Genomic DNA, 25,593 nt, shown 5'->3' with positions numbered 1-25,593 from the left:
GTCACCTTGCAGTACCTGCATGTTGTACTCAAAGGCCTTGTTGGCCTCCTCCACAATCCTCTCTTTGGTCTTCGGGTTCAGGTCCAGGGCATTCATCCTGGCCCGGTACAACTGCTTGAACTGCTGGGCATTATCCACATTCTCAAACAAGTAGAACTGGGTGCCCTCCCCCGTGCTGGGGAGTTTCAGAGCCCGCTGCGCCACCTTCTTCAACACCTGGCCCCCCGAGAGGTCCCCCATGTAGCGGGTGTAGGCATGGGCCACCAGCAGCTCAGGCTCGTGCTGCCCCACATAGTGGATCCTATCCACGTACTTCTGGGCAGCTGCGGAGCACTGTGCTTGCTCCTCCCAGTTCTCTCCAAAGAAGTACTCCATGTCCTTGGTCAGTGCCTCCTTCCGGTGCAGCTCCATGGGGAAGTACAAAGGGGCAAACGCTGGGTGGTCCTTGTTGCGGTCCATTTCCTCCTCGAGGGCCGAATACGTAAAGTAAAGCGCAGTGGTGGCCAGCTGCAGGACAGGGCAGGGAGGCCATGAGAAGGGGCTGGCCAGCGATGTGTGATCCCACCCCATCCCAGCAGCTGGAGACAAGGCTCAGGACTGCCCACACCCCTCCAGCCCCTAAAGACTCAATTACATCACCCCACTTTATACAGTGAATTATTTAACACCCCAGGGAAGGTTTCATGTTTTTAAGGAATCACATGGTGAGTTCTTTGAAACATGGACACTTGTGCTTCATTGATGTCACTGTTACTCCATTTAATCTCCAAGAACCACAGCTTAATTTCAGGAGCACAGAACAAGGCCTGGCTTGCCCCAGAGCAGCTCTGGGGGGAAAGGGGATTCCTCCCGGGACTCAGAACCCCCAATCTGGCCCCTTAGGTGGTCTGGTGCATGCCCTTGCAGGACTGAGGGCACTTACCTTAAAGAGATCCTTCTTGATGTTGCCTTTTAAGAAGTCTTTGACAAACTGGGTGTTTTCTGCCTGGTCATGTGCTTCCTTGGTCCCTTCCTTCAGGAGCTCCGAGAGGTCTGATACTCTGTAGAGAGATGTGTGCAGGTATGGAAAATGGTCCTTCTCAGGCCCTGGAAAGGCCATGAGTGGCTGCACGCCACGTGCTAATCCCAACCATGCTATGTCACTGAGCCAACAGGAGGCGGGACTGCTTGGAATGTCACTACAGCGTGACAGCAGGGCCTTGCCAGGATGTTGGGGCAGGCAGAGGTGACAGCCTGCCAAAGGATCTGGATGGCACAGGGATGAACACAGCCTAGTCCTCAAAAGTATCTGTGTCCGCTGTGAAGCACCCGCATTGAGCGGCACTGTGCTTCTGTAGCTGTCCAGTGCTAAGAGAAATGCCTCTAACCTGGGGCCCTGCCCCCAGGCTTCTCCAGGGGTGAATGCAAAGGACTGTGGCCTGTGTCTTGCAGCAACCTCCCTTCCACCTTGCGTCCCCTGCCTTTTCAAGATCACATGTGGATAAGACCACTCAGGCCTGGGGAGGCTGAGAATGGGACAAAGGCTGGAGAAGCTGGGGTTAAGACCTGCTGTTTGTGCTGCTTAAAAAAACTACCCAGGATGAGGCTGTACAAATGGTGCCAGAACAGGACAAGGCAGAGAACCTGGGAGGGGCTGGTTCATATGTACACAACCCGTCTGCTAGCATGTGGAAGACTGTCCTTTCCGGTTCAACCTATGCTGGCTTCTCAGGAGATTAGCTCCTATCACCTAGCCACGTGCTGAGAATTTATTAGGATTACCTCAAGTTATAAAGAAAAGAACTTTGCCAATGACAGTGCTATAATGAGAGACGAAGAACAGGTCCTGGTAACTGGAAGAGTAGAGTGGGCAGACCCTACATAGTAAGAAATGCCCTGTTCGGGAGCAGGGTTAGAGTTGCTCCTACACTTAAGGGATGGCAAACACTGAAAAGGGCCAGCTTAGAGATACGGCCTTTGATTACCCTTTCTCAACCACAGATGGAAAGAAACACCATTAGGATTCTAAGGAAAAAAAGGATGAGGATACTTAGCACTCCCAGCAAGCCTGACTTGCCCTCAGGATAAGATGCTGGATGAGAACCACCCTGAGACTCAGTGATAGTGTTGAGCGGCTGAGTGCGTGCTGTCTCTGTGGTCCACCCATGCCAGCTGCACACTGCCAGTCCCTCAGCCCTGCCCCAGACCACACCCCAGTGCATCTCCAGTATACAAAGCCCACCCTGATGGAACCTAGCAGGCCTCGCACCACTCACCTGGTGTGAGTCTCTCTCTCTGGGGCTTCAGAGCTCTTTTTCTCAGACTCATCCAGCCCCTCTGACGTCTCCAGTTCTGCAGACATGTTGCCGAGTGTGGGTCCTGACACGCTCAGCTCTTGGATCCTAGAGGGGACACAAGAGCTGGTGACATCATTTCCCCAGACACTGACCTGCTCTGCTTACCAAGAAGAGGAAATAGCCTGTCATGGATTGAATTATGTTCCCCCAAAAAGGTGTTATCAGTTGGGCTGGGCAATGATTCCCAGTATTGTGTGATTTTCCTACATGTTGTAAATCCTGCCTCTAATATGTTAATCAGGGAGGATGGGCGGCAGTTGTGTTAGTGAGGCAGGACTCAACCTACAGGACTGGATTGTGTCTTGAGGCAATCTCTCGAGATATAAAAGATAGAAGCAAGCAGAGGGATGGGGGGGGGCCCAGCAGCAGGGGATGGGACGGTACAAGGGGCACCTTATACCACCAAGAAAGCAGCACCAGGAGCAAAGTGAGTCCTTTGGACCTGGGGTCCCTGCACCTGAGAAGCTCCTCGGCTATGGAAGATTCAGGACAAGGACCTTCTTCCAGAGCCGACAGAGAGAGAAAGCCTTCCCCTGGAGCTGACACCTTGAGTTTGGACTTTTAGCCTACTTTACTGTGAGGAAATAAAATTCTCTTTGTTAATGCCATCCACTTGTGGTATTTCTGTTAAGGCAGCACTGAATGACTAAGACAACAACCACACTCCCCAGGATTATCATCTTTAAAAATCAAGCCCTGACATTAGTGAGGCCATATCTGAATATGGACAGAACTGGAATACAGACTGTGGATGAGGCAACAGTATTGTATGGACGCTGAATTCCTTTTTTTTAATAATTGTACTGTGGTTATGTAAGAGAATGCCCTTGTTCTTAGGAAACACACACCTGTGTACTCAGAAGTAAAGAGGCACGCAGTCTGCAGCTTATTGTCAAATGGTGCAGAAACAGTACACACACATGTGTCTACACATTTACCTATGGAGGGGGAACGAACACAAGTGAGTAAAGCAAATGACACAAAATGTTAACAGTCAATCTGGGTAAAAGGTGTACAAGACTCCTTTTTACTGTTCTTACAACTTTTAACCCAGATAAAAAGTTACAAAAAAGACCCATAAAATAACAAAATATTGTAGATAAAGCCTAAAAACAGCAAGCAGCACACAGCTCTGTGTTCAGCCAGCCACACAGGGATTCTGCCTTCCAGCAAGCTGAGCTTGTAGTCATCTCGCCCTTGCCTGCTCAAGGCTCTGTGTGGAGAGCTGCAGGAGGAGGCAGGGCGCCGACTGGAAGGGAACCCTGCGGTTCCCAGCAACTCCCTTTAGAGCAGAGCCACGTGAAGACCCTGAGAGGCCCGCATCAGCTGTGCGTGAGTCACCCAGCAGCCAACTGTGATCCCAGCCCACTCGGGTCTCTGCCGGGCTGAGGGAACAGTACAAGTGGGCCAATCAGTCCCCACTGGCTGCTGCCAGGGCTGAGCCTTCATCAGCTGGGGAAATGTGGTCCCATGGTGTACGCAACAAGCTTATCTGCCATCCCTGAGGCCTCTACTCCACAAGTGTAACAGCAGCCCATCTGGAAAACTTTCCAGATGAACAGCAGCACAGTTGCACCAAGAACTAATAAAGTAATTCACAAAGACAGAACTACCGATGTTAAGACCAAACCAGGCCAGCCTTGGGCCAAGAACAGAAGAGGCCTCAGTATTTATGTACTGAGCATTTTCTGCACGCTTTACTTCGAAATAGGCTCCAGAGGCAACAAGGAAGTATAAGAAAAGGGTTCTGAAAGACACAAAAACAGAAATAAACACCAGCCTCTCTCCCACCACACAGATGTTACCACTGCTAATACACAGGCACATACTCTAGCTGAGTCTCCTAGGCAGGCAGTTACTTTCTCTCTGTTATCTTTTGGGATCATATGCATGACTTGTAAAACAAAGTCTGAACCTTCTCTTACCCTTAGGTTTGTTGCTAGGTGCCATCAAGTTGATTGTAACTCATAGCAACCCCAAGTGACTGGGTAGAACTGCCCCATAGGCTGTAATCTTTCCAGGGGCAGATCACCAGGTCTCTCTCCCATGCAGCTGCCTGGTGGGTTTGAACCACCAACCTTTCAATTAACAGCCAAGCGCTTAACCGTTATACCACCAGGGCTCCTTTAAGGTTTAGCATCTCTCTGTACCACAGCATTAATTATAGGAAGAATTCAATGAGAACACAGAAGGTAACGCTTAGCACAGTGTCTGCCTCCCCAGTAAGTACTCAATAAATGATACAATTGTTTGTATCTTGAATGAGGCTTACTGATGTTGTCCAAGAACACTTAGAAAATAGCAGTGTATGTAGAAAATGGAACCGTCTCTTAACTTCTAATCACAGATGCTCTCATCTCCACGACGCTGATGAAATGTACAATGCACAGTGCAAGCCCTAGAAGAACACAAAGGAAGGTGGCAATGGAATGGGGTGATGGCATCCGAAAGGCTTCGTGTTCAAGGCAGGACTGATGGGGTCTTCAGCAGTAGCAGGATTTGGAGTGGGAAGGGGAGGGGTTTCTGGATCAAGGGAACAATCGGAACGATGTAGATATGGGATGGTACACGGAAGAGATAGCTTGAAGCTGCACAGCACCTAACACCACAGCAGCCAACGCAGGGTGTCTTCTTACCGAGGGCCAAGTAGAGCTTTGCCAGCTGCAGATACACACCACACGGGTCCATGCTGATCTCACTTTACAGACTTAAGAAAGAACATCCCTGCTCTGTCCTTGGGGACCCTGAGGGCTGAAGATTCATTCCCAAACGCTTAGCTACCAGGCCCAGAGAGGAAAAGAGGGCTGCTGGGCCTGGAACATGGACCACCTAGCAGCAAGAGAGGGCAGAGAGGGCCCCAGACCAATACATAGTGGTGGGTACGCATGGTGAAGCTGGTGACACGACTCCAAGCACCTGAACTGCTGCTTACAGGTGCACAGACAAGCAAGGCAGACAAGGACAAGTACAGTTTGGCTGCATAGAGCACTCCTAGTTGTGGCATAGTTGTGGCAGCTGACATGAACACCCTGCCGTGTGCACCCCATCACGCTGCCCAATGACGACAGCGCATGTGATTAGATCCCATCACAAGCTGTGTATTGTTGGTTAATAACTGCACCCCTGGGAGGCTGGACTCCTGTTCGAGCAACAACCCTTTTGCTTCTCTTAAATACAAAGAGGGGTGGGGAAGCTAGCATCCACAGGTGCCCACTTGGCATTTTCTTTTTCTCAGCAGCACCTTCTCTGTGCCAGTCCCCCCCTCCCCCAGCACACCCTCCGCCACGCTCTTCAACCTCAGTCCTGCCTGAGAGCCCCTGACTCCCTCTTCCTGGCTCTTAGGAGACCATGCTCATTCCCCATTGGGAGGGCCATAGCTTTCTCACTCCTGCAACTCCAGGGTCCGGAAAATAATAAGTTCTCCATAAATACAAAATCTGGAGAGGAGTGGAAAAAGAAGGAAGGAAGAAAGGAAGGAAAAGGTCTAACATATACTGCCAAGAAGAATCAGTTTTAAAATAAAAAAAAAAACTGTAAAACACGGTAGTCCACTGTCCACTACTTCAACAGTTCTCTAAACCTGAAACTTGAATTACTGATTTTACTCTAAAGATAACAGCTTATTCCACCACCAGCAGCCAGAATACTAAGTCCTCAGCACAGACTAAAAGCACCATCTGTACAAAGTAGGAAAGAGTGTGCACGCTCTTGGAATGTTCGCCTGCGACAGTCAACCCACACAGGCTGGGGTGCCAGAGAAAGGCAGCCTGAGTCCATCCCCGTGGCCCGTTCCATTGATGCTCAGGGTGGCCACACCGTCACCTTGGGGTGCCACTGCCACCTTGCAGTGGCAGAAGCAGAGTTCTCTTCACTCTCTGAAAAGCTATGTGTCCAGACTTAAGTCTGGCTAATCCCTATACTCAAATCATTTTTTTCTCTGCAGAAACCACTGACATCTCTTAAAAAATGGGGTTGAATTATAAATATAGGACTGTTCTAGACACCAACCTTTCATTATCAACAAGAGCTGTCCCCGCCCTACAAAAACAAACAAAAAGATCCCACTCTGGGGAATACACTGCAAAAAGTATTAATCGCAATCTGCTCCAAAATGATAAACAGCCGCATGGTGACATTAGAAAAGCCACAGCGTACGACAGATACTTGCCTGCAATGGCGTCACTAGGGTTGGTGCTAACCCGTGCAGTAACTCATGGTGTCATCCCCCCTCATGGACCTCCTCCCATACCAGACCATACAGGATCCTTAGTAATGTTTTTGGTACCGTTACTTGTAAATTGTAATTCCCACATTATCACTCCTTTTTCTTCTATTTCCCCCACGCGTCTGTCAGTTTGTCATTCTGTGGGGGCTTGTGTGTTGCTGTGATGCTAGAAGCTACGCCACTGGTGTTCAGATACCAGCAGGGTCACCCAGGTTTCAGCTGAGCTTCCAGACTAAGACAGACTAGGAAGAAGGACCTGGCAGTCTACTTCTGAAAAGCATTAGCCAGTGAAAACCTTATGAAAAGCAGCGGAACACTGTCTGATAGAGTGCTGGAAGATGAGCCCCCCAGGCTGGTAGGCACTCAAAAGATGACTGGAGTAGAGCTGCCTCCTCAAAGTAGAGTTGACCTTAATGACGTGGATGGAGTAAAGCTTTCGGGACCTTCATTTTCTGATGTGGCACGACTCAAAATGACAAGAAACAGCTGCAAACATCCATTAATAATTGGAACCTGGAATGTGCGAAGTGTGAATCTAGGAAAATTGGAAATCGTCAAAAGTGAAAAGGAACGCATAAACATCGATATCCTAGGCATTAGTGAGCTGAAATGGACTGGTATTGGCCATTTTGAATCAGACAATCATATAGTCTACTATGCTGGGAATGACAACTCGAAGAGGAATGGTGTTGCATTTGTTGTCAAAAAGAACATTTCAAGATCTATCCTGAAGTACAACACTGTCAGTGATAGGATAATATCCATATGCCTACAAGGAAGACCAGTTAATACGATTATTATTCAAATTTACACACCAACCACTAGGGCCAAAGATGAAGAAACAGAAGATTTTTATCAGCTGCTGCAGTTTGAAATTGATCGAACATGCAATCAAGATGCATTGATAATTACTGGCGATTGGAATGTGAAAGTTGGAAACAAAGAAGAAGGATCAGTAGTTGGAAAATATGGCCTTGGTGATAGAAACAATGTCGGAGATCGAATGATAGAATTTTTCAAGACCAACGACTTCTTCATTGCAAATACCTTCTTTCACCAACATAAACAGCGACTATACACATGGAGCTCACCAGATGGAACACACAGATATCAAATTGACTACATCTGTGGAAAGAGACGATGGAAAGGCTCAATATCATCAGTCAGAACAAGGCCAGGGGCCGACTGTGGAACAGACCATCAATTGCTCATATGCAAGTTCAAGCTGAAACCAAAGAAAATTAGAGCAAGTCCACAAGAGCCAAAATATGACCTTGAGTATATCCCACCTGAATTTAGAGACCATCTCAAGAACAGACTTGATGCATTGAACACTACTGACCGAACACCAGGCGAGTTGTGGAATGACATCAAGGACATCATCCATGAACAAAGCAATAGGTCACTGAAAAGACAGGAAAGAAAGAAAAGACCAAGATGGATGTCAGAGGAGACTCTGAAACTTGCTCTTAAGTGTTGAGCAGCTAAAGCAAAAGGAAGAATTGATGAAGTAAAGGAAGTGAACAGAAGATTTCAAAGGGCCACTCAATAAGACAAAGTAAAGTATTATAATGACATGTGCAAAGACCTGGAAATGGAAAACCAAAAGGGAAGAACATGCTCGGTGTTTCTCAAGCCGAAAGAACTGAAGAAAAAATTCAAGCCTTGAGTTGTGGTAGTGAAGGATTCCATGGGGAAAATATTAAACGACGCAGGAAGCAACAAAAGAAGATGGAAGGAATACACAGAGTCATTATACCTACCGAAAAGAATTAGTCGATATTCAACCATTTCAAGAGGTGGCATATGATCAGAAACCGATGGTACTGAAGGAAGAAGTCCAAGCTGCTCTGAAGGCACTGGCAAAAAACAAGGCTCCAGGAATTCATGGAATATCAATTGAGATGTTTCAACAAAGAGATGCAGCGCTGAAGGTGTTCACTCGTCTATGCCAAGAAATATGGAAGACAGCTTCCTGGCCAACTGACTGGAAGAGATCCATATTTATGCCTATTCCCAAGAAAGGTGATCCAACCGAATGTGGAAATTATAGAACAATATCGTTAATATCACACACAAGCAAAATCTTGCTGAAGATCATTCAAAAAACGGCTGCAGCAGTATATCGACAGGGAACTGCCAGAAATTCAGGCCGGTTTCAGAAAAAGATGTGGAACTAGGGATATCATTGCTGATGTCAGATGGATCCTGGCTGAAAGCAGAGAATACCAGAAAGATGTTTACCTGTGTTTTATTGACTATGCAAAGGCATTCGACTGTGTGGATCATAACAAACTATGGATAACACTGTGAAGAATGGGAATTCCAGAACACTTAATTGTGCTCATGAGGAACCTTTACACAGATCAAGAGGCAGTTGTTCGGACAGAAGAAGGGGATACTGATTGGTTTAAAGTCAGGAAAGGTGTGCGTCAGGGTTGTACTCTTTCACCATACCTATTTAATCTGTATGCTCAACAAATAATCCGAGAAGCTGGACTATATGAAGAAGAACGCCATCAGGACTGGAGGAAGACTCATTCACAACCTGCGTTATGCAGATGACACAACCTTGCTTGCTGAAAGTGAAGAGGACTTGAAGCACTTACTAATGAAGATCAAAGACAGCCTTCCATTTGGATTACGCTTCAACATAAAGAAAACAAAAATCCTCACAACTGGACCAACGAGCAACATCATGCTAAATGGAGAAAAGATTGAATTTGTCAAGGATTTCATTTTACTTGGATCCACAATCAACAGCCACGGAAGCAGCAGTCAAGAAATCAAAAGACGCATTGCATTGGGCAAATCTGCTGCAAAGGACCTCTTCAAAGTGTTGAAGAGCAAAGATGTCGCCCTGAAGACTAAGGTGTGCCTGACCCAAGCCATGGTATTTTCAATCACATCATATGCATGTGAAAGCTGGACAATGAATAAGGGAGACGGAAGAAGAGTTGACGTCTTTGAATTGTGATGTTGTCAAAGAATACTGAATATACCATGGACTGCCAAAAGAACGAACAAATCCGTCTTGGAAGAAGTGCAGCCCGAATGCTCCTTAGAGGCAAGGATGGTGAGACCTGCGTCTTACATACTTTGGACATGTTGTCAGGAGGGATCAGTCCCTGGAGGACATCATGCTTGGCAGAGTACAGGGTCAGTGGAAAAGAGGAAGACCCTCAACGAGGTGGACTGACACAGTGGCTGCAACAATGAGCTCAAGCATAACAACGATTGTAAGGATGGTGCAGGACCAGGCAGTGTTTCGTTCTGTTGTGCACAGGGTCGCTATGAGTCGGAACCGACTAGACGGCACCTAACAACAACAATTCTTCTATTTCACTCTAAAAAAACTTATTGATATAGGTTCACAAATACTAATTACCACAATATTGTAGTTAAAACACCAGAAAATTTGATGTAATCTGCAACTATAAAAACACCGGCAGCAATGTAAACAACAGCATGTGTTTGTAGCACTTGCAGATGAAACTACGTGATTCGGAGCATCATTGTAATTGGGTAATAACGACAGCTCTGATTGGAGGGCATTACGGCATTCAAAAAGTAAATTAACGTAGAGTTTTAGCCTTGTAGGTATGCTGATACATATAAGCTGGGCTTACAAAAATGTTTTTGTTGTTATAACTACCCCAAAACCGGTACTGTTGCCATCAAGTCGATTCTGTCTCATAGTGACCCCCTATAGGACAGAGTAGAACTGCCCCATAGAGTTTCCAAGGAGCGCCTGGTGGATTCGAATTTCTGACCTTTTGATTAGCAGCCGTAGCACTTAACGACTATGCCACCAGGGTTTCCTAACTAACTACAGGGATATTTTTATAAAAAATAATAAATTTCTGCTGAAACACTGCACAAAAATTTTATAGACAGTCATTTTGGTGTCAGCTCCTCTGATGGTGTCACCTGGTGCAGTCTGCAATCCCCAAACCTCTCTAATGACACCACTGCCTACTCAAACAAGAGTACACAATGGGGTACATGACTACCTGTGCATAGGAAAGGATACACAAACCTATCAGAAAAAAAGACGCCAACACTGACTACAACTCTGTGCAAAAGCACAGAAGTATACCGCCCAGGGCAGGAAGGGAATCTGAAAAGCTATGAATAATTGGTTTTTAGGGAGGGGTCTGTTTGTTTTAAGGAGCCCTGGTGGTGCAGTGGTTAACCACTTGGCTGTTAACCAAAAGGTCGGCAGTTCAAACCTACCAGCTGCTCCAAGGGAGAAAGATGTGGCAGTCAGCTTCCATAAAAATTTACAGTCTTAGCCTAAGGGAACAGGAGCTGACTGAATAGACACTGGGGAATACAGGGTAGAAAGGAGAAGTGTGCTGTCTTATTAGGGGGAGAGCAGCTAGGAGAACATAGCAAGGTGTGTATGAATTTTTGTATGAGAGACTGATTTGATTTGTAAACTTTCACTTAAAGCACAAAAAAAAAAAAAAAAAGATTTACAGCTACTCTGTCCTATAGGATCACTATGAGTCAGAACTGACTCCACAGCAACGGGTTTGTTTGCTTTTTTAGCTAATTTGGGTTCTTTTATATAAAGTTGCTCAATTCTCTTGAAAAGGAAAGGGAAGAGAAGGGGGAAAAGAAGACTGAGGTCAAGCAAAGCCACTAAGGGCCTGCACTGCACTAATCAGTCAGCCAGAAGTCCCCAGGGCCCTATTTACTTTGCTATTACAAATTCCAGAAAGGTCAATCTGTCCTCTTTCTTGTCCACCTCCAGAAAAACTGTGACTACTCTTTATAAAATCTACCTCCACAACTCCACAATTCCATACTCCTTGCTGTTCACTTGATCACCTACTGAACTTCAACCCAAAGCCCCAGCTGACAGAAGCCTGATTGAAAGAACACCCCCATCACATTACTTCCAACAAATGGGGGTCCCTTAGACTCACCTAGCAGAGCCAGAACACTTCCTTCAAAGCTCTCTTTGCTCCTGGGTAAACTGCAGGTGCAGGATACTAGAGCTTCTGAAATGCCAGACATGTTTGAAGATGTTCAGTGCTTTTGCATGGAGCCCAAGCCCAGCAAACTCTCAGGTCAGGTACTTGAGTGCCTGCTACCACCTGAAGCTAATGGATGGACTAGCATTTATCCTTCACTTCCCGTCTGGTGACCCAAAAAGGAACAAGAAAGGAACAAGATTACCTACAGCTAATCTCATTTTTTTCTCATTGTCATTCTTTTTCTTTGCCCTGAAAAAAAAAAAAAAAAAAAACCACAGCTGAAGGAAGGATGCACGTTGCTGAGCTCAGGTGGCACTAAAGAGAGGAAAGTGGACTAAGGGAGAAAGGAATGATGGTAAGCAGCTTCCTGGAATTAGGACAACTTGACCCAACTCTGACACATGGGTATTGTGCCACTCAACAGTGACCAGCTAGTACATCTCATTTGGTCCTCACAGCACTGAGTTAGTGTTAGTATGCCACACTTCTCAGAGGAGTTACATACCTGCTCTAGAGTTCCCAGAGCCAAAGAGCAGATATGTCAGAGCTGGGACTCAGCTGCTGCCCCACCCAGCTGAACTGCTTGCAGACTGGGTTGGGAATTCCCACCTCCCTGCTTTCTAGAAGGCTATGTGTGACTCGGAGTTCACTCCTGTTCAAGAAGTTACCCTATAGGGACTTCTAAGTCAATTGGCAAAATAATTCTATTATGAAAACATTCTGCATCCCACTTTGAAATGTGGCATCTGGGGTCTTAAATGCTAACAAGTGGCCATCTAAGATGCATCAATTGGTCTCAACCCACCTGGATCAAAGGAGAATGAAGAACACCAAGGTCACACAATAACTATGAGCCCAAGAGACAGAAAGGGCCACATGAACCAGAGACTTACATCATCCTGAGACCAGAGGAACTAGAGGGTGCCTGGCCACAACCGATGACTGCCCTGACAGGGACCACAACAGAGAACCCCTGAAGGAGCAGGAGATCAGGGGGATGCAGACCCCAAATTCTCATAAAAGACCAGACTTAACGGTCTGACTGAGACTAGAAGAATCCCGGCAGTCATGGTCCCCAAACCTTCTGTTGGCCCAGGACAAGAACCGTTCCCGAAGACAACTCATCAGACATGGAAGGGACTGGACAATGGGTTGGAGAGAGATGCTGACGAAAAGTGAGCTACTTGTATCAGGTGGACACTTGAGACTGTGTTGGCATCTCCTGTCTGGAGGGGAGATAGGAGGGTAGAAAAGGTGAGAAATTGGCAAAATTGTCACAAAAGGAGAGTCTGGAAGAAGGGAGTGGGCTGACTCATTAGGGGAAGAGTAAGTGGGAGTATGGAGTAAGGTGTATATAAGCTTATATGTGACAGACTGACTTGATTTGTAAACGTTCACTTAAAGCTCAGTAAAAATTATTAAAAAAAAAAAAAGAAGTTACCCTATATTAATAACAGGCCTCCATTGTGGCTGCAGTCCTGTTTCCCAGAAGGCAGATCATATCTTCAAGATTCCCTCTCACACTCTGAGTACCCAAGTCCAATATGGTAGCCAAGCATCTTAGGGAGGACTCTATGGCCTGAGCTGTAATGGTTGCAAATGCATAGACAAAATGCCTACTGTGAAAGCTAAATAAATGAAGGACATTTTACACACACACAGAACATACCCGTTAAATTCTGAAATACTAAGTAAAACTTTTAATTAGGTACTATGGCTATAAATGAACTGGTATGAAATCTGGTTTTATCTTTCTTCACTCAAATCTGATTCTTCCTTTTCTTTTTTTCTGTGCATGGTCTGAATTGTCTAGCTAATGACTTGTTTTTATTTCCCTTGCTCTAAGCTGGCCTCTTGGAAGAATGATGTGGCAGTCTGGTATCATAAGATTTACATCCTTGGAAACCCTATGGGGCAGTTCTAGTCTGTCCTATAGGGTCAGTATGTGTCAGAATCGACTCGTCAACAGGTTGGTGGGTTTGGAAGCTGGCCTCAGGGCCCAGGAGGGTGGTTTGGGCGTTCACCTGGACTGTGCTGTCTGCCGTGGCTCTCACTGCTGCTCCTCCAGAGCCCAGGAGCCCAGGCCTCCCCTGTAGCTCCTGCACATGGCTGCTCTCCTCTTCTGACCACACCCTGGCTCCTCAACCCCTATGACTCCCCCACATCCACCCTCACCCACTTGCCGGGGAGGGCAGGCACTTGCACTGGCTCCTTTAAGCTTCATCAGTGTTGGAGGGAAGGAGGTCTGCAGGCTCCTTTGTCTGAAGGCCTCTCTGACCTCTGGTGTAGATTTCTTCCCACAACCATAATTGTGTGTGTGTTTTCCATTCTTTCAGCTGAACAATTGTATACATCTATGCCTACGATCTTGCCCCACCTAGATTGTGACACTCAGGAGGGTCACAATTCAGAGTAATGTGTTACCTCTTGCAGAAACCAAGGGCAAATATGTGCCCCCTAAACGTTTCTAGGTGATAAAAATAGACTACAAAGACCCCAAACTCTCCCTTTCCTGGATTATAGGATCTGTTCCTTCTCTCTTCATATCCCTAAATGCTGTATGTGACTCAGGGTTCACTTCTGTATAGAAGTTACACTATATTAATAACAGGCCTCCATAGTGGCTGCAGTTCTGTTTCCCCAGTTAAACCAGAAGCTTACTAGAAGGCAGATCATATCTTCAAGATTCGCCTTTAAATGAGAATACCTGTTTCTGTTTAATGCTCTCATAACCAGACCAAGTCAATTCTTAATAGTGCATATCACCCCATCAGACCTTAGCAGATATAAACAGTTTACCCTGCACAAAAGTTCTTTTCTGAATCTCTGTCTACATGAGAATAAATTCTAACATTCTAATTATAAACCTATAGATGATATGGTAAGGGTGTTGTGCAAGGAAAAATCAGCAGGTGAGGGGAAGGTAGGGCAGGAAGGTGCATCTCTTCAGATCCTTTAAAGCCCTCTGGGCTTTATTTTCACCTATAAAATGGAATTACTACCTGCCCAGCGTTCAATACCAAGACTACTGGAAGGATCAAGTAAGATAAGGACTGTAAAACCACCCTATTAGAAATGTGAAGAGTTCCAAAGACACAAGGTAATTATGAGCCCAAGAGACAGAAAGGGCCACATAAACCAGAGACTACATCAGCCTGAGACCAGAACAACTAGATGGTGCCTGGCTATAACCGATGCCTGCCCTGACAGGGAACACAACAGAGAAACCCTGAGAAAACAGGAGAGCAGTGGGATGTAGACCTCAAACTCTCATAAAAAGACCAGACTTCATGGTCTGACTGAGACTAGAAGGACCCCGGAGGTCATGGTCCCCAGACTTTCTGTTAGCCCAAGACAGGAGCCATTCCCAAAGCCGTCTTCAGACAGGGATTGGACTGGACTACGGGATAGAAAATGATACTGGTGGAGAGTGAGCTTCTTGGATCAAGTAGACACATGAGGCTATGTGGGCAGCTCCTGTCTGGAGAGGAGATGAGAGGACAGAGGGGGTCAGAAGCTGGCCGAATGGACATGAAAACAGACAGTGGAGGTAAGGAATGTGCTATCTCATTAATGAGAGGGAATGCAACTAGGAGTATATAGCAAGGTGTATATAAATTTTTGTATGAGAGACTGACTTGATTTGTAAACTTTCACTTAAAGCACAAATTTTTTTTTTTAATGTGAAGAGTTATACAAATGTTAAAAGAAGAACGAACACATCTTTTTACTAGCCAGTCCACCCTTTTTTTTTTTTCAAAAGGAGATGTCAAATTATCATACGCTCTGGGTGAGCTTTTCAGACCTTGTGACAACACCAGGAAACTCAACAAGGGGAAGAAGCCCTGTCTCTGAATGCAGCTTGGAGATGAACTTACTCTAAAATCCTGTATTTATAAGGATAAACACCACACCAAGGGTCAATCTGTATTCTGTCCAGAGAATGGATGTGCAGATGAGGGATGACCTGTGTCTGCAGTATGTAAACAGTCACCTGGCTGGTCTGCCCTGCTCCTGGACCTCAGGGAGGGCACAGGCTCTGTGGACTTGTCAGTTTGTGAGGCCCCTCTGGGCTCCTGCTCACTGCTGATTATTGATAGAGGCCCAGCTCCCCTTCTGGAATGGAAAGGTGGCTTGGCCTTGCACTAAGAAGCTAGAAAGATTTGGGTTTGAGGTCTGGGTCCCCATACTTAGCAGCTTCCATGGCTGTGGATAAGTCCTTGAAGGCTAAGCTTCCTCATCCATAAAATAGGGTATTGCTCCACCTTCACAAGTATGCAGTGAAGACAAAGCAAGCTCAGTGTGTAAAAGTATTCCATAAATGTAATGTTGCTACCAATGCTGGCCTTTTCTTATTAAAAAAGGTGTTGGCCAAATGAGTAGCTGGGTGATTATAAAACACTAAGGAAAAAGGTAAAGTCCAGCGAGTCATTCTGGGCAGGTCACATCTGAGGGTTTCGGACTCAGACCCCATCTCCGGGAAGCATCAGGAATGGGAATACCTATTCTTTCCAGGGGAGACACATGACCACTGCAGGCTACAAAACTCCCTCCAGAGATGCTGCTGAAGGCTAGCTGGCTACGCCCAGGATTGGTGGCAGCAGACAGCCCAAATCAGCTCCAACCCAACAAGGCACTTGATGAGAGGGGCCTCTTAACACAGTGAGGAAACCATATTATCTAGGTCAACTGGTATAATATAGTCCATAAAGATAATGTTCCACATCAGTTTGGCAAATAGCATCTAGGCTCTTAAAAGCTTGCACGCAGCCGTCTAAGATGCAACTATTGGTCTCTTCCCATCTAAAGCAAAGGAAAGTGAAGGAAACCAAAGGCTCAAGAAAGCAATTAGTCCACAGGACTAATGGCCCACATGAACCACAGCCATCTCTGGTCTGAGACCAGAAGAACTAGATGGTGCCCAGCTACCACTACTGAGCGCTCAGACCAGGTACACAATAGAAGGTTCTGGTTAGAATGGGAAAAAAATGTAGAAAAAAACTCAAATTCATAAAAAAAGACTAGGCTTTCTGGGCTGATAGAAACTGGAGGAACCTCCGAGACTATTGCCCTAAGACACCCTTTTAACCTGGAACTGAAGCCACTCCTGAAGGTCACCTTTCAGCAAATAATAGATTGGTCTATAAAATAAACACCACCACCTGTGAGGAATGTGCCTCTTAGAACAATCAACTATAGGCCAAACTGACAACATTTGCCCAAAAGCAAAAATGAGAAGGCAAGGAGGGGCAGGGAAACTAGAGGAATGGGAACAAACAAGGCAGGGTGGAAATCAGGAGAGTGCTGACACACTGCAGGGATAGCAACCAATGTCACGGAACAATCTGTGTACGCATTGTTGAATGAGAAGCTAATCTGCTGAATGGGAAACTAAATTTCATCTAAAACACAATAAAATGTTCAAAAAAAAAAAGAATAAATAGTCTTAGGTCTCCTCGGAACTTTGGCACTGCCACTCCTCAGGAAATTGTACACCCAAGCTTCACTCTTTCCATTTTAATCACTGTGTGAATTCAAGCACTCAGTTCACTAAACAGACGGCTATCAACCATAAAGAGCAAGCTCAGACAGGTGATGCTGGAAAAGTGGGGACTCATGGACACAAAGCACTGGAGTCAGATTTACTCAGCATGCATTTGCACACTCTGCAAGAAGCAACCAGGAAGCAAAAACAACTGCAACCCAGTCTGAAGGCACTAGCCTTTCTGTAACTTAACTCAGATTAGCTCAGAAAGTACAAGATTTCTCCTGAAGGTTTTTTTTGGCGGGGGGGCGGGGAGGGGAAGGAGAAGGAGGCCTTCTCAACTCTAAACCAGTTGCTGTCAAGCCAACACAGACTCAGACCCAGACCCTAAGAGTGTCAGAACAGAACTATGCTTCAGAGGGTTTTCAATAGCTGATTTTTCGAAAGTAGATCACCAGATCTTTTGTCTCTGAGGCACCTCTGGATGGACTCAAACCTCCAACCTTCCGGTTAGCAGCCAAGCACCTTAACCATTTGCGCCACCCAGGGACCCCTGGCTCATCTCTAACTTGTTCAAATACAACTGAGCAAGTGTTCAAGCAGACATACCTGAGGACAAGACCTGAAACCCTGACGAGAGCTCAGCGAAGGAGCAGAAGTTTCCTGTTGTTGGCACCAAGGCTGTCTTACTACAAATAAAAAAAATACAAGATTCTCCCCCTTTTTTCCAACTGCCACCTCACCTTATGTTAGAACAAGAGATCTAGGCTTGAGAAGATGAAGAATCTTTAATCTCATAAGAAGCACTTGCAGGGATAAGGGAGGGACTGACTGGATTTTAAATTGGTCAGGAAAGGACTTTCCGAGAAGGACAAAGCTTAGGCATCAAACATACCCACAGGTCTGGTTTTAACAGAGGAAATACTGACTAAACCCTAGGTCTTCCTGAGGTACCTATCAAGCAAGAATTATTCCAACTTTGGGACACTCTGGAAAGCTATGTGCCTGTGGATTACATAGAGTCAGTCACATTTCCTCTCACTCAGGCACACTGTCACCTGTAGCCTCAGCATAAACAATGCCTGTGGGGGGTGGAAGGGAGCGGGTGGGTAGTCAAGATGCTTCTGCTGAATTTCCACTTTGGAAAACCTAGAAGTGCTATCGGCTCATAGATGCTTTCCTCTCTAGCCTAAGTCACTTATGAGCAGTGCCCCACTGACTAAGAAGAAACTAAGACCCAGAGGGATATCATTGCTGATGTCAGATGGATCCTGGCAGAAAGCAGAGACTACCAGAAAGATGTTTACCTGCGTTTTACTGACTATGCAAAGGCATTCGACTGTGTGGATCATAACAAATTTATGGATAACGCTGTGAAGAATGGGACTCTCGGAACACTTAATTGTGCTCATGAAGAACCTTTACATAGATCAAGAGGCAGTCATTCGAACAGAACAAGGGGATACTGTGTGGTTTAAAGTCAGGAAAGTCGTGCGTCAGGGTTGTATCCTTTCACCATACGTATTCAACCTGTATGCTGAGCAAATAGTCTGAGAAACTGGACTATATAAGAAGAATGCGGCATCAGGATTGGAGGAAGACCCATTAACAACCTGCGATATGCAGATGACACAACCTTAGTTGCCAAAAGTAAAGAGAACTTGAAGCACTTACTAATGAAGATCAAAGACCACAACCCTCAGTATGGACTGCACCTCAACACAAAGAAAACAAAAATCCTCACAAATGGACCAGTAAGCAACATCATGATAAATGGAGACAAGATTGAACTTGTTAAGGATTTCATTTTACTTGGATCCACAATCAACCCCCAAGGAAGAAGCAGTCAAGAAATCAAATGATGCACTGCATTGGGCAATGTGCTGCAAAAGACCTCTTTAAAGTGTTAAAAAGCAAAGATGTCACTTTAAGGACTAAGCCATGATGTTTTCAATTGCCTCACATGCATGTAAAAGCTGGACAATAAATAAGGAAGACCAAAGAAGAATTGATGCGTTTGAGTTATGGAGTTGGTGAAGAATGTTGAATATACCATGGACTGTCAAAAGAATGAACAAATATCTTAGAAGAAGTACAGCCAGAATTCTCCTTAGAAGCAAGGATGGAGAGACTTCATCTCACATACCTTGGACATGTTATCAGAAGAGACCAGTCCCTGGAGAAGGACATCATGCCTGGTAGAGGATCAGTGAAAAAGAGGAAGACCCTCAAAGAGATGGATTGACACAGTGGCTACAACAATGTGCTCAAGCATAACAACCATCATGAGGATGGCGCAGGACAGTGTAGTGTTTCATTCTGTTTGTACATAGGGTCACTATGAGTCAGAACTGACTCAACAGCACCTAACAACAACACGAGACCCAGTGAACTACGTAATATGGCCAAGGTCACTCAGTTAATGGTCAGTTAAGACAAAACCCATTGCTGCTGAGTCAATTCTGACTCACAGCAACCCTATGAGACAGAGTAAAACTGCCGCATATGGTTACCAAGGCTGTAATCTTTACGGAAGCAGACTGCCACATTTTTGTTCCATGGAGCAGCTGGTAGGTTCAAACCCTGATCTTTTGGTTAGCAGCTGAGCACTTAACCACTGCACCTGAGTTAGGACCAAAACTAAGTTATACTGAATGCGACATGGTTCCACCTTGTCCCCACGTAGTCCTCATTGGCACAGGCACATCAGATACTGTGGTACAACCACACACCACAGCAACATCGACACCAAGGCTATATGCCAAGAGCTACCCTGCCACACTGCAGGTCTGCGTGCAGTGTAGGGATTTTCCAAACCACTAAGTGTGACTTTTTTTAATTTAAACAATGAGCCTATTTCTATGATTTCCGAGAAATAAATGCTCAGGTTCCTGTATGAAAATTCAGAGGCTACTGATGCCTCTCCCCACAAAACTCACCTTGGCTCACTCAGATTACACAGCAACCTGAGGACAGTTGTTCCTTGGGAAGCCCTGCTTTTGTTGACCAGCAGGGCTGACCAAGGCTGGGGATGGCTGATCCCAAAGGGGAGGATGGCATACCCTACCACTCGGTGCCTGGAGGGAAGCAGCCAGACCCACCAGGCCCTGGTGGACAATGAAGCCAGGGATTCCAGGCATCGCTATGCCCAGAAGAGGTCACAATAGGGTGTGTACATCTCTATAGCACCCATCAGCATAGCAACTGCATAGGAAGAGAAGATCTGGTTTCAAAAATCTGAGAGCCTATCAACCCATATGTTGAGCATTTAAAATCTAAGTAGGCCTAACCTTCTGCCTATTAAAATATATTCTACCTTGGAACTGTTGGTAGAATAAACAGGAAGTATGTCAAAATTTTTTATGTCAAAATAAATGCCTTATAAGATTAGCAACTCCACAGGCCAAAGCTTTGGTCAATCTAAGGACATGGCTCCTTTCTCACTTTGGACCTAAGGGATCTTTACACGTTTCCACAGGCCTACAGAGTTGAGTTAGGTATTGTTCCCAGGTGTTTTCACAATGACTGCCCAGATTTTAGAGGGGTGGGATAGGGGCAAGGAAACAAGCCCAGACCAAGAACAGGTAACTCAATGTGGCAGGTCCCACCTACACTGGATTGTATCTGTGGGTGCTTGGAAGACAGCAGCAGCAGCAGCTATTGAACTTTCTCAGAGCAGAGCACCTGCTTTCCCAGCACTCCTAGCCAGCCCTGCCTCTACCTGTGAAACTTTAAAGTTTAAGTGACTTTTTTTTGTTTGTTTTGAGGCTACCCAACAGGCTAGTGCCTTCAGAATGGTTTGCAGTTAAAAACGTGCTCATGTCGGCCATCTAAGATGCATCAATTGGTCCCAACCCACCTGGAGCAAAGGAGGATGAAGAACACCAAAGACACAAGGAAAATATCAGCCCAAGAGACAAAAGGGGCCACATAAACAGAGACTCCACCAGCCTGCGACCAGAAGAACTACATGGTGCCCAGCTACCACCAATGACTGTCCTGACAGGGAACACAACAGAGTCCCTGATGAAGCAGGAGAAGAATGGAGTCCATAACTCAAATTCTAGTAAAATGACCAGACGTAATGGTCTGAGACTGGAGGAACCCCAAAAGACACGACCCCCAGACTCTCTGTCAACCCAGAACTAAAACCATTCCCGAAGCTAACTCTTCAAAGAATAGACTGGACTTTAAGACATAAAATGATACTTGTGAAGAGTGTGCTAAGTTCTTAGTTCAAGTAGATACACAAATGGGCAGCTCCTGTCCAGAGGTGAGGTGAGAAGGCAGAAAGGGATAGGAGCTGGTTGAATGGACATAGGAAATCCAGGGTGGAAAGGGGGAGTGTGCTGTCACATTATAGGGATAGCAACTAGGGTCACATAACAATGTGTGTATGAATTTTTGTATGAGAAACTAATTTGAGCTGTAAACTTTCACCTAAAGCACAATTAAAAAAAAAAAAGTTCTCATGAACTTTCAAATAAGAAATGGAAAGACCTCTGTTGCTATGAAAAACCCTATAGGCAGCATCAAGTCAACACTGGGGGTCACAGACTGCATTGAAGGCTATAAAGAACCTGTTTTGATTCTGATAACACTAGATACCAAAAAAGGAACAGGAAAACCTTGGAATTTTTAGCAAAATAAAGTTTGAGAAGGAACTGAAGAAAGAAGATCAGCACTATTAGCAGTATCACAGTTGAAACTCAAGGAGGCCCTGAGCTAAGTGAAGGCATTGCTTTGGGCAATCAGGATGGGGAACAGGGCGCATTTCTTGTTTTGTTTCTTCGGGGCTACTCGTCAATATAAACAAATGCTTAGGTAACTGAAAAAATTTACCAAAGTATGTGATCCTGTGACAACCCTGATTTGCACTTATATCTCGTAACAACAAATCCCCAGCCCAGTGGTTCTCAACAAGGGCCATTTTACCCTCCTCCCCAAGGAGACATTTGGTAATGTCTGGAGACATTTTTGGTTGTTACAACCAGGGGAGGGTGCAGTGTGATGGATCACTTTGTGTAGTCTTTCTCGACATAGTCTTGTAACTCCCACCCAAGTGACTGGGTAGGACCGTGCAAATAAGTTAATTGTGGCCCACCAAGGGGATTGGTCAGTTTTGCCATCCCCCTAGGCTTAAAATGAGCCATCCCAGAGGTGGGAAGAGAGGATCTCACCACCACCAAGGAAGAAGAGCCAGAGTGGAGTGCATTCTTTGGACCCAGGATCTCTGCACTGAGAAGCTCCTGGAACCAGAAGACCAAGAGAGATAGCTGTAACACTGAAGCCAGCGAGAAGCAGTAGCAAAGAAATGGCAGCAGGAGAGAGAGGCAGGAGGTAGCACAGTGGGCTTCGCGGCCCAAGGTCTGAGAAAGTTGAGTGTTTTCAGGCAGAAGCCTTGCTGGTAGAGTAGGGGTGACTCTGGGCACCTTTGGGCCAAAGCTTACTGACAGAGTGGGGGCCTCTGGGTATTTATCAGCAGAGCTAAGAGAGCTTTGTTAACACTTGCCTGAGCAGGGCAGAGGCCAAGGGGTCAAAGAGAGGCATGCCTGTGGGCACAGCTGAGAAAAGACTGTCCTGAGGGAAAAAGTATATCCTGAGCATTCTTGAGCCTGAATTTTAACTTGTTACTTCCCTAATAAACCCCACAATCGTGAGTATTGTCTGTGAGTTCTGTATGGCCATTGCAACGAATTATCAAACTCAGCAGAGAAGTACAGAGTACCGTTGGAAGGATAGTTAGTGTCAGAATTGGCAAAGATGGTGGACAGAGGTGGTGTGTCTGACCTCCGCATCACAGGAATGAGCCTTGGGCTGTTGAACCTGATTCTCCCTACCCCTTGTAAAGTTACAGGAGGCCAGATGCCTCCACCATGCCATTTTTACAGAGGGGATGCTACCAGCATCTAGTGTGTAGACCTCTGAGATGCTGCTGAACATGCTACAATGCACAGGACAGCCACCCACAACAAAGAATGACCAAGTCTAAAATGAGATATCCTCCTCCAACCTTAGAAGCAGTGGTAAGTTAGCTTCAAAAAGGACATGAGTTGAATATCCCTCTCATCCCTTTACCCGATTACAGAGACAAGATTAGATTTGTTTTGGCACTATGCTTCAAACCACTAATCACACCTTTATCAAGTGTCCTTTATAGAGATTTCTGGGGAAATGGACTTCTATCAGAAAACAGGAGAGGCTGTCAGTACATGGGGCAATTTGGCACTACCCACAGGTGACAATGAAAAGGATCACTGTACTTCCTAGGAATAGGACTAGTTCATATGTGGCTAGTTGGCTACATCTTCAAAGCAAGCTCAGTAACAAAGCCAGGCAGAGGTAAAGCCCCTGACAGAAATGTGTCTACTGATGTTTTTGTGGGATGCAACAAAAAACTGGGGGAAATCTGTCATCTACCAGTCTGGTGTCTGACTGATAAGGAGCTAAGAATCAGGAGAACTAAGTTCTACTACCAGGTCTGCTACAGGCTACCTATATGACTTTCCTGGAACTCAAACATCCTCATTTATATAATGAGTCATTTCTCAGCAGGGAGGATGATGTCAACCAGGAGGCAAAGCGGTGAAGGCTATGCCCTCCCCACTCCACTTTGGCCAGAGTAACTCCCCTATTCCTTGCTGTTTCCTCTGAAAAGGAGGTTGTGTAGCTCCTAAAAATAAGGTCTAGAAAACAATGAAGCTGATAATCTTGAAGGCCTGATATTCCATTAAGCAAGCGTTTTATGATCTATGAGACCACTTGTATCCTGTTACAGTATGTATTTGTTTTTATGTCTTCACCAGATTAAAACCAAAACCAAACCTGTTGTTGCTGAGTCGATTCCAACTCATAGCAACCCTATAGGACAGATCTGCCCCATAGAGTGTCCAAGGAGTGCCTGGTGGATTCAAACTGCCAACCTTTTGGTTAGCAGCCTTAGCACTTAACCACCACGCCGCCAGGGTACAGAGCCGCTGTGAGTCGAAACCGACTCAAGGGCAAGGGATTTACCAGATTACAGCTCATTAATCTTTGCATCTTCCTGCTAATAGTGGATACCCACCCAGCCAGAGTTTGCTGAGTGAATGAATGATTTCCAGAATTCAAGGTATTCTCAAAACCAAGAGATTCTTAAAGAGCTGATGACAAAGAGGACAAGTACAAACAAAAGTGAATCTCAGAGGGGCAGGGCCAAGTTGGCAGAGTAGTCAGGCGCTGCCGGTGCTCCCTCCTACAACAAAGACCCGAAAAAACAAGTTAGTCGATTATATATATGACAAGCTATGAACCCTGTGCATCAAAGGCAAAGTTAAAAAATTGGACTGAGTGAGAGAGGGAGGGGAAGGGAAAGACAGTGCAGAAGAAGCGAGGAGTTGCCAAGTCAGCAGGAGCACCTCAGCCCCGATTCCCTGGTGCGATTGCGGCAGGGCTGGCAGTAGTGTTCAGGATGTGGCTGCTTCAGTGAAAGAAGGCAAGCGAGGTGGAGGGCCCCTGATTCCCTGGTGTGACCACGGCACGGCTGGTGGTGGTGCTCAGGACACGGCTGCTTCAGTGAAAGAAGGCAAGCAAGGTGGTGCAGCCCCAACCCAATGGCGCCACCACAGAGGACCAAGGCAGCACACAGAATCTATACACGCCTCCAGGATCTGAGATAAAACAGCATTCTCAGCACAAGATAAGTGATTTTGTCTAATTCACCGCATGGATCTAACAGCTCCCCTTTTTGAAAAAACTCCCTCTGCCCCAGCCTGCTTCAGTTAACGGTTGATTTCCCTGGGCCTGAGAGAGGTACTGCTGCATTCCCTGAGCCATTCTACCAGCCACAAAGAAGGAACAAATTAATAAATGGAGGAAAAATACTCTGCCGGCTCCCCTAATCAGGAAACTCAGAACAGAAGCAGCTCCTGTCCAGGCACAAGTGGTCCACAGATTTCGGTTTTTCACCCCTGCATGGATCCAGGTGGTCCTATTACAGCAGATAGGACCCGGCTGTTTTACTGCACGGCCATATCTGTTTGAGGTCTGACTGTAACTGTTTCAGCTGTGTGGTGGAGGGGCGGGGGGGGGGTGGGGTTTACATTTGAAACCACTCTGCCTATCAAACAGGGCCCTCACCCACAGCAGGTGCCTGAGGACTGGTGGTTCCACCGATGCCACCTAACTACCTGTGACAGGGTCCAAGAATAAGTGGTACTTCCCAGTCCTTACAGTTAAAAGCATTGGGTGCCTATGGTATGGCTGCAGAGCCCACCAAACAGCACTCTAGAGGACAGGGACATGCCTTCCTCACAGACACTTGGGGGAAGGTTGTCAGCCCCCTGCCTTGCTCAGAGTGTGACCCCTGCTGCAACCAGGAACCTGTGCATACACCAATCACCACTGCTCCTCTAAGATCATAGGTGAGAGCCTGCACCACACACTAGGTGACCAACTATCTGGACACCTGAGCTGAATCTATACAAGAATAGTGAATGGACTCGTAGGCTCATGTACCTAGTGACAGCACTAGCCATCTAGTGACAGGACATCAGTGCTTCAAAGACTCCAATAACCAAGTTA

The 25,593-nt window shown here is 46.0% G+C and overlaps 1 protein-coding gene across 4 annotated transcripts in view; it reads right to left on the bottom strand.

The window, feature by feature from the left end:
• HMOX2 (heme oxygenase 2) overlaps positions 1-25,593 on the bottom strand; it is a 43,252-nt gene that overhangs the window by 2,468 nt on the left and 15,191 nt on the right. For 3 of the 4 annotated variants that reach the window (XR_007519555.1, XM_049903020.1, XM_049903018.1), the window contains exons 2-5: positions 3,185-3,274; positions 2,256-2,381; positions 923-1,040; positions 16-507 (exon numbers count right to left, since the gene is read on the bottom strand). Coding sequence is in view for 3 of the 4 variants with exons in the window: in XM_049903020.1 (XP_049758977.1) it covers positions 16-507; positions 923-1,040; positions 2,256-2,341 (696 nt within the window). In the remaining variant the exon portion in view is untranslated. The remainder of the gene's footprint in view (positions 1-15; positions 508-922; positions 1,041-2,255; positions 2,382-3,184; positions 3,275-25,593) is intronic. The other variant, XM_049903019.1, reaches the window with a different exon arrangement.

This window comes from Elephas maximus, chromosome 12, assembly GCF_024166365.1.
Source record: "Elephas maximus indicus isolate mEleMax1 chromosome 12, mEleMax1 primary haplotype, whole genome shotgun sequence".
In the NCBI taxonomy this organism is placed as follows: domain Eukaryota; kingdom Metazoa; phylum Chordata; class Mammalia; order Proboscidea; family Elephantidae; genus Elephas; species Elephas maximus.
The sequence above is the reverse complement of the archived record's forward strand: the minus strand, read 5'-3'. Positions and strand labels throughout refer to the sequence as shown.